The 13,736-nt window shown below is 38.3% G+C and overlaps 1 protein-coding gene across 1 annotated transcript in view; it reads right to left on the bottom strand.

The window, feature by feature from the left end:
- Window positions 1–5,929, bottom strand: part of LOC110982483 (myoferlin-like) — a 181,289-nt gene extending 175,360 nt beyond the window's left edge. The window contains exons 1-2 of the mRNA XM_087145128.1: window positions 5,901–5,929; window positions 5,098–5,289 (exon numbers count right to left, since the gene is read on the bottom strand). Coding sequence (XP_087001254.1) covers window positions 5,098–5,289; window positions 5,901–5,929 — 221 coding nt within the window. The remainder of the gene's footprint in view (window positions 1–5,097; window positions 5,290–5,900) is intronic.
- Window positions 5,930–13,736: the final 7,807 nt, after the last annotated feature.

The following is a 13,736-nucleotide window of genomic DNA, read 5'->3' as shown; positions in this document are numbered from 1 at the left end:
TTGGGTGCTCCATTGTGATTGTGAGCAATGAAAAGTTTTTCCCACACGCCAAATTCCTTGCAATGAAATTTTTTGTTGCTGATTACCCTCTATTTCTTATTGAAACTCAATTGTAACATCCGAAGGATCGACACCAATTAGCAACTCATTCCTTGGAGTGCTTAAGGTACATGTACTTCCCAAAAAAATCGTCCGCTGGAACTACGTCGCATTTTAATCTTCAAGATCCAAGTAAACTGTGGTGGGAAAAGTAGGCCTACTGTACATGTTCTTTGTCACATATTACAAAACTTTGTTCAGAAGTGAAAGAAAAAACCTAAACAATGCAGCCCTTTACCTGATATTAATTCTTCCTTTACCATGAAATACTCCAAATGCAAGTAACTAGCATTTGAAAATTCCCATGATACCAGCTTTTGGAAAATTCCCCAAATCCCACAAACCTTGACATGAAATCGGCGATCCGAAGTTGTTTAAAGTCAAACATTTCCAGGGTTTGCCAACTAAACTTAAACCATTCATAAGAAGGGAGAAGCTGGAGAGATCGGCAATGGCATCGGCCAAGGTGGAGATCGGTGTTCAAATTCGTGCATGTTTGTAATAGTCCTAAGGTGGAAATCGGTGTTCAAATTCGTGCATGTTTGTAATAGTCCTGCATGCATCGACTGCTCTCCATTGGTGCACATAAATGTACGGACCTGTGGCTGTGGGCCGACTGCAAGCATTTCTTTGCGGATACTTCATGTTTGAGTCTGTGAGATATGCACCATGATTACCATCATTCACTCTGCCAAACAATCTTTGACTACTTTTCATCTTTCATTTCTACCATTAAGAAAAGAAATTCTACTCAACCTGTTGAGTGAATTGAAGGTCAAAATAATGTGCTATTCTCAAAATTTTCCGTCTCCACCTTGGAACAGGACTAATGGCCTCATGTTGAAGCTGGTAGCGGGGATACACACAGGAAAAATGTAGCTTCAGGCATGTTCACCAACGATTGCACAAACAGGCCGCTGATGCAAGCGGTGCTCTGCGGCGCGAGAGCAGTCCAGTTTTGATGGAATTTACAATCGAAAGATCAAGAAAACTATTATACATGTAGTTCATCGTCAGTGGAATAAGGTCATATTTTTGGAGGACTTTAAGGAAAAAAATATTTCTTCAGTATGTTTTTGGTGGCATGAAAATAAAGGTGCTTTCTTGTCAAATACGCTTTTTAGAACTCATGGTCACTTCTACATAAACTGGAAACTTGAAAGCCGGCGAGCTACGTAGATTGATAATCTTTTCCCATAAATGATGTAATTCTATCAAGTTAAAATTTCTGATTTAAAAATCTGTAATGATAATCATAAAAGGGGATAATTTTTAATGACAAGTGTTTAGGAAACAACTTACAAGTGCATTTTGCATGTAATCTTAGGTATACTCGACATGGCATTGGCACATGTAAAAATTGGATTCGATTCTGAGTGGAATCGCGACTCCTGGACAGAATCGGAATCGATTCCAAAGATGGTGGACTCGCCCAACACTAATGTTCCGGCAATATTTAAGACCTACCATATAAAAAAAAAAAATTCTAAAGATCTTTGCCCAACCAAAAATTGGATAGAAATTTCTCCCCAAAGTGCCAAGTCGTGGTGAACCAGCTTACTTTTAAAAGCTTTTTTCAGATCTGGTTTCTTTCTTCCATGGAGTTTCTCTGGTTTTGTTTTGTGTTTAAATTAAAGTAGCTAAAGTCAGTGCTCTAAAACCTCCACTTCCTTTGTGCATAGCTAAAAGCTGTTCCTTCAAGTTTTTCCTACTTGTCCACTGAATGACTGCAATCCCATGGTATGACCACCAGAGAGGGTAAAACAGGCATATCTGCCTTTGCACTCTACCAAGGAACATTTCAAGGTGATAGAGAGCGTTTGCCTGATATCTCCTCCAACAACCATTATTTTGCTCTGTACAAAGTTATTTGACAGTACAGTGTGTAGAAACTGGTAGATTGCTGTGTCCTGACTTCAGGGTATCATGCTGCAAGCAATGTTCGCCATGCTCTGCAACAATCAAAGTGGTCTTCTATGATTGACCTTGATTGGGCAGACTTTGTTACCAACTTGGGCTAGTTTTGTGTTTATTTGCTGTATTTTCACACAATGGTGGGGCTTAAAGTTCATGTTACTTTTTGATTGAAAATGCATCAAAATTTTGTGTGAAAGCTTAAAATGTCATTGTGAAGAGGTTGAAAATCTTTCACACTCTTTTTATTGGAGGGACGGGAAGGTGGACAGGTTTTTTTAATATGCAAATGGTTTTAATAGCCCCATGAGAGTCGTTAAAACATGGGTTTCACGAACGAAAAGTTTGCCGACTACCATTTTTTGCATTTTTTTTAATGGAAGGTCTACTCTTTTAATGCAGTATATCCACAGTACTTATTATACCGCATCTTCCGATTCTGGGCATTATCATGTTCGTGACTTGTGAAGGTGTTTCCGTTGGTGAATTCTTTCAAGGTCTGAAGGTCTAGGCATTATGTGTGTTTCAGTGTTTGGCATCGTTTGCAAAGAGGGGCCCGGTGTTTCACAAACAGTCCTCCGCATTTCTCCTTCATGGCGGCGGCCAAGTCTTCGCGAATCGGCCTTTACCTTCACAAAAGAAAGGACTCCCAAGACAAGTGTTATTTTTGAAATTGCACCTTATTCGCCAAGAATTCTTCGTAGTAAATCGATCACGAAAAAGTCCTATATTTTTGAGTCGTACAGTATCTTATGGTTACAAAAATTTTGTTAGCCTCATTGATTCTGCATACATGTATATCAGTACAGTACATTGTGTATAGCTCTGTTGAAGTGAGCCTCATTAATTCTGCATCAGTACAGTATATTGTGTATTGTTCTGTTGCAGTTAGCCTTGTTGATTCTGTATACATGTATATCAGTACAGTATATTGTGTATAGTTCTGTTGAAATGAGCCTCATTGATTCTGCATACATGTATATCAGTACAGTATATTGTGTATAGTTCTGTTGAAATGAGCCTCATTGATTCTGCATACATGTATATCAGTACAGTATATTGTGTATTGTTCTGTTGCAGTTAGCCTTGTTGATTCTGTATACATGTATATCAGTACAGTATATTGTATATAGTTCTATTGAAATGAGCCTCATTGATTCTGTATACATGTATATCAGTACAGTATATTGTGTATAGTTCTGTTGAAATGAGCCTCATTGATTCTGCATACATGTATATCAGTACAGTATATTGTGTATTGTTCTGTTGCAGTTAGCCTTGTTGATTCTGTATACATGTATATCAGTACAGTATATTGTGTATAGTTCTGTTGAAATGAGCCTCATTGATTCTGCATACATGTATATCAGTACAGTATATTGTGTATTGTTCTGTTGCAGTTAGCCTTGTTGATTCTGTATACATGTATATCAGTACAGTATATTGTATATAGTTCTATTGAAATGAGCCTCATTGATTCTGTATACATGTATATCAGTACAGTATATTGTGTATAGTTCTGTTGAAATGAGCCTCATTGATTCTGCATACATGTATATCAGTACAGTATATTGTGTATTGTTCTCTTGCAGTTAGCCTTGTTGATTCTGTATACATGTATATCAGTACAGTATATTGTGTATAGTTCTGTTGCAGTGATGTCTCCAGTTTCGTCATGTTTTGTGTTATAGCAAGGCTACTGATGGAATTGACTCATCAGCTGGGGATCCAACAGCACTACCTCAACAACGTGCGAAAGTGCATCCCTCACCTGGACTGCATAACTTATTTAGTGCTTCTAAATAGGATGTATAATACGTACGTGTATGTACATGTACAGTGTGTGAATATATCATTGTTGACTTCTTCAATAATGCTTTTTTTTAAAGATGGATTAAACAGGCATTACATGAGTGCAGTTTCAATGTTACATCTGCAAAACTGTTCTCAAGGCCAAACAAGATCACTCAATGAAAGTTTGAAAAGGAATGACAGAAGTTCAATAATAACTGTACGTATATGTACATGTAGCTGATTTTTGAATGTGTGAGAATCATTGAATATTAATAATCATTGAATATCAATAATTAAAAACATTTTTCTTGGCAAAAAAACTTAACTGTACATGTACATGAACATGGACATTACATAGCATTTTCAACAATCAGCAAAGACCTGGTTAGAACCCATTTTCTGGACGGTGACATTAACTTTTTAGGAGAAAAGCATTCCTTCAGTTTATCTCAAAATTTAAAATGAAACAGTGGATTATGAAATTGCTAAGTTTTTACAGTCTTGTGTTTGAATTCATTATGACTACTTGGCCTTTGTGGTGAGGAGATTTGGATGTAATACAAGGTGTCAATGTTACGTACACATTAGTTTATCAACACCTTTTTTTTTCCAGATTTAAGCCCTTAGAGATTATAAATCTTTTAGTACATGTAGATGGATGACTATGGTCTGTAAATTAAAACAGCTTGTCAGTTACATTCTTTGAGATCGTTGTGTTTGTGGGACAACTGTCAAAACTAAACATGGCAGTTTTTCAAATTGTAACTAAACACGTTTCAGTTTTGTTTTGAGTCTGTTTCAATCCGTAGAAAAGTGAATTCTTGTAAAGGGGTCTCCTTAAGAGATACGTCTGCACTTTGTGTGACAGCCCTCAATATATGGTGCACTGATTAATTGTGTGGGCGCAACCAACATTTAATTGTTTCTGCATTTAAAGTATCATATTTTTAGATTAGATTAAGTTTTTGAACACTTCAAAAATTTCACTATTATGTCACACTTTGTTTCCCAACCCGACCGACCGACAGACAGACAGACAGACAGAGAGACAGACAGATACCCGATAGTACAAGTATTTATTATGTAATTATGTACCTGATAATACATGTATCGGTATGTACTTTTTAACTTACCTCTTTGAAACGGTCTCGGTCTTTTTGGTCTCAAAACAAGTCTCGATCTCAGACTCTCAGGTCTCAACCACAACACTAACACCCTGAACACAGACTACTATATTTTATAATCATTGCCTAAAAAAGAGGGAGGAGGGAGGGTAATTTATATACTTGCCTATTACGTCCGATTTTCTCATGATCCTTCACTTCCACTTCTAAGGAATCTGCTGATGTGAGTGGTTTGCCACCAAGATCCCAGGTAAATGTCTGCGTGAAGTCAATTTTACAAACATTAGTATTATGCTTGCATGTACAGACAGCGTTCGAGACATGTAAACACTCAACTGCTCTGCCAACAAAGCATTTACTTCAAAATAATGCTGTATGTACTTGTACACGAATTGTACAGGTACATGTAAGTGCCAGTTTAATGGACTTACTACTACATGTACATGTACATGTAGATGCACAGTATGTTAATCACAGGCCTTATCAGGTCTACCTTACCAGTATGATAGATTTGTCAACAAACTGATGACAAATTATTTTCTCACAAATTGGAAAGCACATTTAGATCAATATCCAATTATAAACTGATATGATCAGTCATTTAAGATGTACCTGTAACGTGTGCGCTGGCGCAATTTGGTTGTTAAATTTAAAAACAGGCCATCTACCACCATACTGATTGCACCCACCAAGTCACATGACCTACTAAATAGTGGGTATTAAATATCTACAAACATGGCATCCACCAAAAGCAAAGTGTTTCATAAGTACCATTTACCAAAAATAAAGCTGATGGTGGGTGCATGTACAGTACTCAGACTACTGCTGTGCTGGGTGATTGGCTTTGTATTAAACTAAAAACACATGTTGCTATAGTATAGAGTTTATACCCACTCTACATGTACTGTATGTCACGTGATTTAGCAGGCGCAATCGGTCTATCAACAGTGTGCATATATAAAAATTCACCTTAGCTTCAGCTGCTTGAGTTTGGTCATCTAATTCAATAATACATGTAAAAACAAAAAAATTCAGTCAATTTTTGGTATCCATTTGTTCTTTGGAATTAATGTTGTCTCTTTGTTTCCAATTCCCAGGTGTATACAAGGATTTCTATCTTCCAAATTCTGCCATTACTATGATTGCTATGATAACCATGTTAACTGTCTATTACATTAGCATGAACTGATGAAAGACCAACATGGCAGCTCGCAAGCCATATGGGCAATTAAAAAAATCTGGGGTCCAAAAGTGTAATTTTTCATGTCCCTTTTACATCTGACCTTTGTTGTTTGACATTGGAATATCACTGGAATTGATTTCATACAATCACTATTTGTTTGACAGGTATTAGAAAATGTGTCTACATGTCCATAGTCTAGAGGAAAAAAGTTGGGCCATAAACTGAAAATGTACACACACAGATGGAGACACGAGAGTTCATACGCTGTATATCAGAAATGATGGAGAGCAACCCATTTTGATCCTTAACCCCAAGTCTTTATGCATTTTTGTGAGGAACTAATACATGTAGTCATTCACAATTCTTCAACTGTGTAAGAAAAACTGGATACCATCCCCAAAATCCTCCATTATTTCTTATGTGTTCCTTGGAAGGGTGATTACACACATCTCCAGATAAATGTACAGTAAATTGCGATTGAAAGTTAACACCAAAATGGGAAAATCTTTTCACACTTTTCTCTTCCCAGGGAATTCCTTTTCATTTCACGAATTGTGAAAAAGTGTGCCAACAGTGGGGAAAGATTTTTACCCCTTTTCACACAAGCAGGAAAATATTTTCACAGATTTTCTCTGGAAGTGGGGAAATAATTTTGCACTTAAGTAGTATTGGTGCATGTACATGTAGACACAAGGAAGTTTTTGTTCTCTGTGGTTTCAAACATGAGCATCTCTGAATATGGAAAGTAGAGGAAAATTAGTCTCAGACAAAAGTACTTCAATTCTCTGGAATATCCAGAAGATTACTTAAGGAAGACTAAAAACTTCAAAGCAGTATGTTTCTCGGTTTGGGGCAAAATACAATACGAAATCAAAGCTGGCAATGGTAGAGGTCGGAGATCAGCACTGAACAGCTGAATTACAGTAGACTCCTGTTATAACAGAATTGAGTGTTATAACCACACAGCTTAGCATTAACCAATTTGGATGGACACCCCACATGTGCACCGCATACATGTATGTGCACATGTACAGATACATGTATGTATCCACATGTTGTCATGTGTGTGAATTACGTTTACATGTATTGGTACATAAAATCTCTAAGTTTTCATGAAGCTGATAAAAAAAATCACCAAATCTCTTAAAAAACCACCACAGGACTTCGCGCATGCCGCACCGCATCACGAAAAATGCACTGCATCCACACCCGCTGTGACATCCTGACTGCTAACTGCATGTCCATTCATGGACAGTTCAATCGCTGACTTTTTCCAATAACCATGTGACCACAGAAAGTGACATGTCATCAGAAAACCCAAGTTAAAACAGACCCGATATGTCATTTACGCGCCAAACACTATCGGCGAAAAGAGGAGATTTGCTACATAAAGACAAACATACAATTTAAGCAGTTGATTTTATTTATCAGTAGAAAAAAAACTTTCGGTAACAAAATACTACAAGTAGTATCTCAAGGTTGATTATTTTGTATGCCAAACTACACCACGAGAATAAATAAAAAGTGGGCAAATAAGCCATGTTGCCCCAGCAGAGCATGTTAAGTTTGTTGTAATATACACATTTCATGTGCTCCGTGACTTCATGACTTGGGAACTCCCAATGAATTACTAAAAAACCAGACAACTTTTTAAAAATTTATTTGCCGACATCGATGAGTGTTTATTTATGGTAATCCGAGAAAACATGTGGGCACGGCTCGCTGTGGTGAGCAAATGCTCGCAATGGCGCTGCATGGACCGGATGGCTCACGTGGTGAGTTGGCCCTGACCAGCCCCAAGCGCAGCGCAGTGCAGCCTGTGTAATGGACTCTTTACTGCAAGTCATGCGTGTGGGGCCAGTGTGGAGCATTTCGCTGCACCATGCTTCTCATTTTTGCAAGTTTCTGCATAATTTTCGGAACCTTTTTGCACCGCTTTCTCAAAATGTTCACACTGTTTTCGCGCAGTTTTTTCTCAATGTTTTCACAAATGTTTCATTCCGTATTCGCAAAAATTCCAACCGTTTATGCACGATTTTTTACACTGTTTTCGCACCTCATTTGCTCCTTTTGCATCTGATTTGCTGTGAATTCGCAGGGAGGAAAAGTTGTGGTCAAAATGCGAAATCATTTTGCATTTTCTCCCGTTTTTTTCGCCACGTTAACTTTCAAATGCAATGTACTGTAATTTCCTCTGAGCCTACAATTATCAGTTATAGTGAACTTCGAATGGACTTCAGACTTCCATTGACAAGTAAACCAACGTGTACAAGTACGGTAGATGCTCTGTAGAGCATTTTACAGCCTCCTGACGCAACCATTGGTTATTTTTCTTGCAATTTTAATATGCCTTTTTTAGTTGAACTTTTTTCTTCATATATTTGCCTGAAACTTTCTAAAAGTTAAAAGGAACTAGTAGAAGTATACCAAAATTGTAAATACCGACATTTGTAGAGTGAGTTGGCCATTTCACACCTGATTTAACCATGTTTTCAAACTTCCAATTCTTTGTTACACAGAATGCACAATGCATGTCCAGCTTTTGGATTTTTCAGGGACGGATTATGTCACCAGTCTGTCTAGGGTGTATTCCATCCACGTCCATTTCCGCGGATTTGTAACTTGAGGATTGGTCGATTGTCAAATTGATTGTATCCAAGTCAGAACCTCTTTGCACAATTACACACTTATTGCACTGACATTTTAAGAGTTTATGTTCCAAAATTGTTTGCAATCTCGTACAAAACGATGCACATAGAGCATGTACAAACCGTATGATAATGCATGTCAATCCTTCCACTTACATGTAGATGTATTTTGTGCACATGCGGAAAAATATGGCAATTTTTTCATTGTTACTTTCTGTTGTTTGTTAAAATGGTGACGCGTGCCAGCAAATGACAATACCAAAATCCATCTGTGGAGATCTTCTGCAATGTGTAAAAGTTTGCTGAATTTATACACACTGTACCTGAGAAATATAATCAGGCTTCAGATTTCGTTTTGCCATGTGTTTCTTGTTAATCATAAGTGACATTTAAGAGAAAATGGGGGGAAAGATGTCTGTGCATGTTCCATCTCCATGTATATTGGTAATTGAAAGAGTGTTTCAAAAAGAATACCATGTTTTGTTTAAATTGCGAATTGTCCTTGATTAGTTTTAACAATTTCAACTTTGGCTCTCGGTCGATCAAGTCGACTGATGGTCGGCCATGATTTATGTGTACACATATGCATGTACATGTAGTCGTACACGAACACTGCACTCTCTCTTTACTTTTTCAATGCACGTATACGTGTACATGTATACATGCACTTCTGCAGACAACTGATTCTTGCGCAAAATATTCAATTCACAATACCTTTAAAATACTACCGATGTTTTTATCGGGTGTAAATACAGATGGCACTTTACCCGGTATTTCATTTGTTTGGATAAACTGGAGAAGTGAATTTAAAATGGGAAAGACAGTGGACATACAGTACATTGCATTTGAAAGTTAACGCTGCGAAAAGGAATGGGAAAAATGCGAAAGGAATTCGCATATGGATTTTGACCACAATTTTTCCCTCCTGCAAATTCGCAGCAAATAGGATGCAAAAGGTGCTAATGACGTGCGAAAAAGGTGTGAAAAATGTGCGTAATGGGTGCAATTTTTGCAAATGAGGCGTGACATATTTGCAAAAACATTGCGAAAAAATCAGTGTGCGAAAACAGCGGGAAAGTGGTATGAAGAGTTTGCAAAAACGGTGTGAAAGGTTGCTAAAATAATGAGGAAACTTGTGAAAATGAGAAACAAGGTGTGGTGAAATGCTCCCCATTGGCCCCATACGCATGACTATTATGCAGTGAAGAGTCCATTCCAAGGCGGCGGTAAATTAAAACCCTGTCTGACATTTTGGAGAGAAGTTGAAAGCCAATTGTTTTATTACTGACACAATTAGTCATGGTTACCAAATTCCTTTCTTGTCCTTATCTACTCTTTTTTATGCCAGGAACAATAGGTTCAGCCTAGAAAATCCAATTTTTGTCAAATCCACCATTGATGATATGTTACATAAGAATTGCATAATCGAGGTCAAGTCCAAACCCCAGTGTTACAATCCTTTAACAGCTGCCTAACAGAAGAAACTACGTTTAGTCCAGGATCTCTGTCATACTAACAAATTTGTTGCTAAAAAACTGATTTCAAATACGAGGACCTAAATCACATCACCCAAGTTTTGGATATTAATCAGTAGGCCTGTGCCGGGTACCCGGGTACCCGGGTACCCGCCCGTCGATTTCAAAACCCGGTTCCATTTTTCCGGGCCGGGTACCCGTAAACAAGTAAATAAATTAGGAACAAACATTCATGCATAAAATGTCTGTGAAATTTCTTACTGAAGGACAGACTTCATGGAAAACCACCGTGCCGATGAAAACCCGGTCCCGCGGTCATACATGAAACTTGAATTCGGAGATCGACAGCTAATTTTGTTACCCACTCCGCCCATTGTACCGCAAGTCGTTTTCCTAGTTCCGGAATTTCCTAGTTCACAAGAGTGAAAAACCACTAAAATTCACCGGCGATAGGTCACTCGCAACGTGTGATTTTAAATATTTCTTTAAATTGAATAGTCATATAACCTTTGCATCTAATGTCCACTTAATTAAAATGACTTTTTTAGAGTTTCTGTTTTTGTTAATTTAGCGAAAACTGCAAGCTTTTCCCCCACTCTCGGATCGCGCGGCGTTACCACGCAAAGTCGTTGCGAACTCAACTACACGGGCGCAGCAGAAATGTATGTGACGTAATGGGTTCGTCAACTGTGCGGCGCGGGGAGGATAACGTTGATAGCTCACTGTACAGTTTAAAAGTCGAGTCAAACCGTACGCAATTTCTACCTTTTTAATTCATTAGAATTCTTATTTTTCATCTAATTTTCTCAAAATTAAAAGATTCTCTATTAGAAAAGCAACTTTTTACAATAGTTTTGGCTGAAAATGGATTTTTCGTGTGGTTACTTTTTATTTGTGAAGACGTTTTTGTCTCGATCCTAAACCGATCCAGAACTAGGAAAGGTGTCATCATCACTTTCGTCGATCGATCCTGTGAATCCAAATATAAAAGCTTAGATTTTGAAAAAAAAAAAATTAAAGTATATCCAAACACAAAGTTGACTTCTGACCATATTTCACTCGAATTTGAGGATTTTTTAGCTGCAGTCTTACTGAATAATTTTCGCGATCCGGAACTAGGAAACTGACTGTACCAAACCTATATGAACAAGAGACCGAAGGAGTTTTGTCTTATGAGGGGGGAGCGCTGTTGATGTACACTTGCATGACTGTATTTGTAACTATCAAACCCTGTCGGCCTAAATGACTTTTGTGCAGAATAAGTAGTGCTTACTGTTTGAATTAAGAGTATTTTTGTCAAATAAAACAATATGAATGAAAATTACTTTATGTCGGGATTGACGACGAAGCGAGAGCGGATTGTGTAATATTCCTGCGGTACTTGGAATCCACACGGCGTGCGGTAAGTAGCAATCACGCACAGATTGTGCGGTTGATCGGCCTCTTTTTATAATCAAAGCACTAAATGTGCGCTAAAAACCCAAAGAGTCAGAGAACCAGTTTAGTTAAGTTTTATACCAAGAAATATTCCATTTCAAAATTATTTTAAATTAAAGCAACTTGAATTTCCTCAGTAATTCACCGGAACTGTGGATGAGGAATTGACCAAAAAAGCAGGAATGATTTTTTTCTGTATGTACTAAAGCATTTCAAATCCAAGTATTTTTTCATTCGAAAAAAAAGGAAATGTTGACAGGTGCAAGTCATAATACAGTCGGCCAATCAAATTTTCCTTGTCGAAGTACTTATGCATTAAAATCTCGACAATTTGAACCTCAGGGGAAAGGAGTTATCCTGAAAAAGTATTTATAAAACTAAACCACTTCATCGTGGTACGTACCTTCGTGTGGAAAAACTTTCGTATCGCTTAGTCATTTAACAACATGGAGCGCTGCTATTTTTTTCACTTGGGCTTGCTTACGTGTGGTCACATGACCTTTCTTTTTACGGTCACATGGCTGCTGCAGTGTCAGCGATTGGACTGCCTGAAGGGGACTACAATTGGGCCCGCGTTGCAATCAGGTTAGTTTCAGCGTCTTGAAAGCCAGGATTACACAGTTGCAGCTACGTTGATTTATGCAACGTACTGGTCCTCGTCAGAAAAGAAATGAACTTGCGATGACTCCTGACCCTATATAGACTCCGATTCTTTCAACGCCGTTTGAAGCATTTTGGTGGCGGTTTTTGAATCAGAAACTTCAAAATAAGTGGATGTAATGGTGTGGGCATTGTTCGAGTTACGGTGGTATTTTTGTACATAAAACTTTGAGCCTTTTTACCCGTGACGTACAGAGCACTGATCTGGTCCGCACGTGACACGACCAGCGCTCACCATTCGTTCACGCCACATGCGTTCCGCGTGTCCGTGGTCATGCAGCATCCGGGGACATTTCCTTTGAGCGTTTGCAGGTGCGTATATCATGTACGTGGTTTGCAGCTCTGTTCTTTTTTCTGACGTTTCCCGTGAAGATTTGTTTTTCTGTTTCATACATCCACACAAAATTTGAAAACTGAAGATAACAATTCCGTGTGATAAAAAGGTAGGAGAGATTAACTCAAACGTTTAGAACAATGTTCTGCTTGCTTCCTAGGTACCAAAAAGAACCGTGTTTCGGGCATGTGATCCACCGGGTTGCGCGCAATGCCATTATCAGGCGATCTCTTTTCCGGGTACCCGGGTACCCGATGTTAACGAAAAACGGGTACCCGGTTCTAAAAATACCCGCAAATGCACACCCCTATTAATCAGTTTTACATGTATTACAATTTTGAGTCTGGGTATAGTAATATTGATATTTACCATATTGGGTGCCAGTTGAAGGTTTGGCTTCAGTAGCAGGGCAGGTGATTTCTATAAGCCCTGTTCTTAGGCCAGTTACCAGGCTTATGACAAGGAATTGTTATTGCTCGATTGAATCGCGACTCTCTTGGTATCAGTCTCTTATCCTTACTTCAGGCGATCTCCGTGAAATGGAGTTTTTGAAAAGGAATATCCACATATTGAATGGTTTTCTCTTTCAAGTTTTGCCTTGTTGCAACCATGCAGTTGTACACAGATGCCAGTGATTCTGGTCACAGTGGCTTTGTGCCAGGAAAACCAGAATTACATTTTCACGGCGCATGGACCCCACTTGAAAGAATCAAAGCTACATGTACATCAAGCGTGAACTCAATGCCATTCTGAGCATTCTCTCTCAAGCTGGCAGCGTACTTGCTCCTGAAAAGATCAAGTCTTTCACAGACAATTCTAGCGTTCCTACTACTATTATCAAATGTGGTAGCAGCAAACCCGATTTGCATAGTAGTACGGTAGACATTTTTAATGTCTGTAGTAAGCACGATATTGTGTTAGTCCCCCAATGGCTTCCTCGACTTAAAAATCAGATAGCTGATTAAATCAGCAAGACAATCATCTGTAATGACTGGTGCATTGATGACTGTTCTTTTGCTTTTATTGAAGGCCTGTGGGGCCCTCATACAGTAGATTGCTTTGCATCCC

Source organism: Acanthaster planci, linkage group LG13 (genome assembly GCF_054643075.1).
Source record: "Acanthaster planci isolate LZ-2023a linkage group LG13, COTS_SCS, whole genome shotgun sequence".
Lineage (NCBI taxonomy): Eukaryota > Metazoa > Echinodermata > Asteroidea > Valvatida > Acanthasteridae > Acanthaster > Acanthaster planci.
This window is presented reverse-complemented; position numbering and strand designations above follow the sequence as displayed.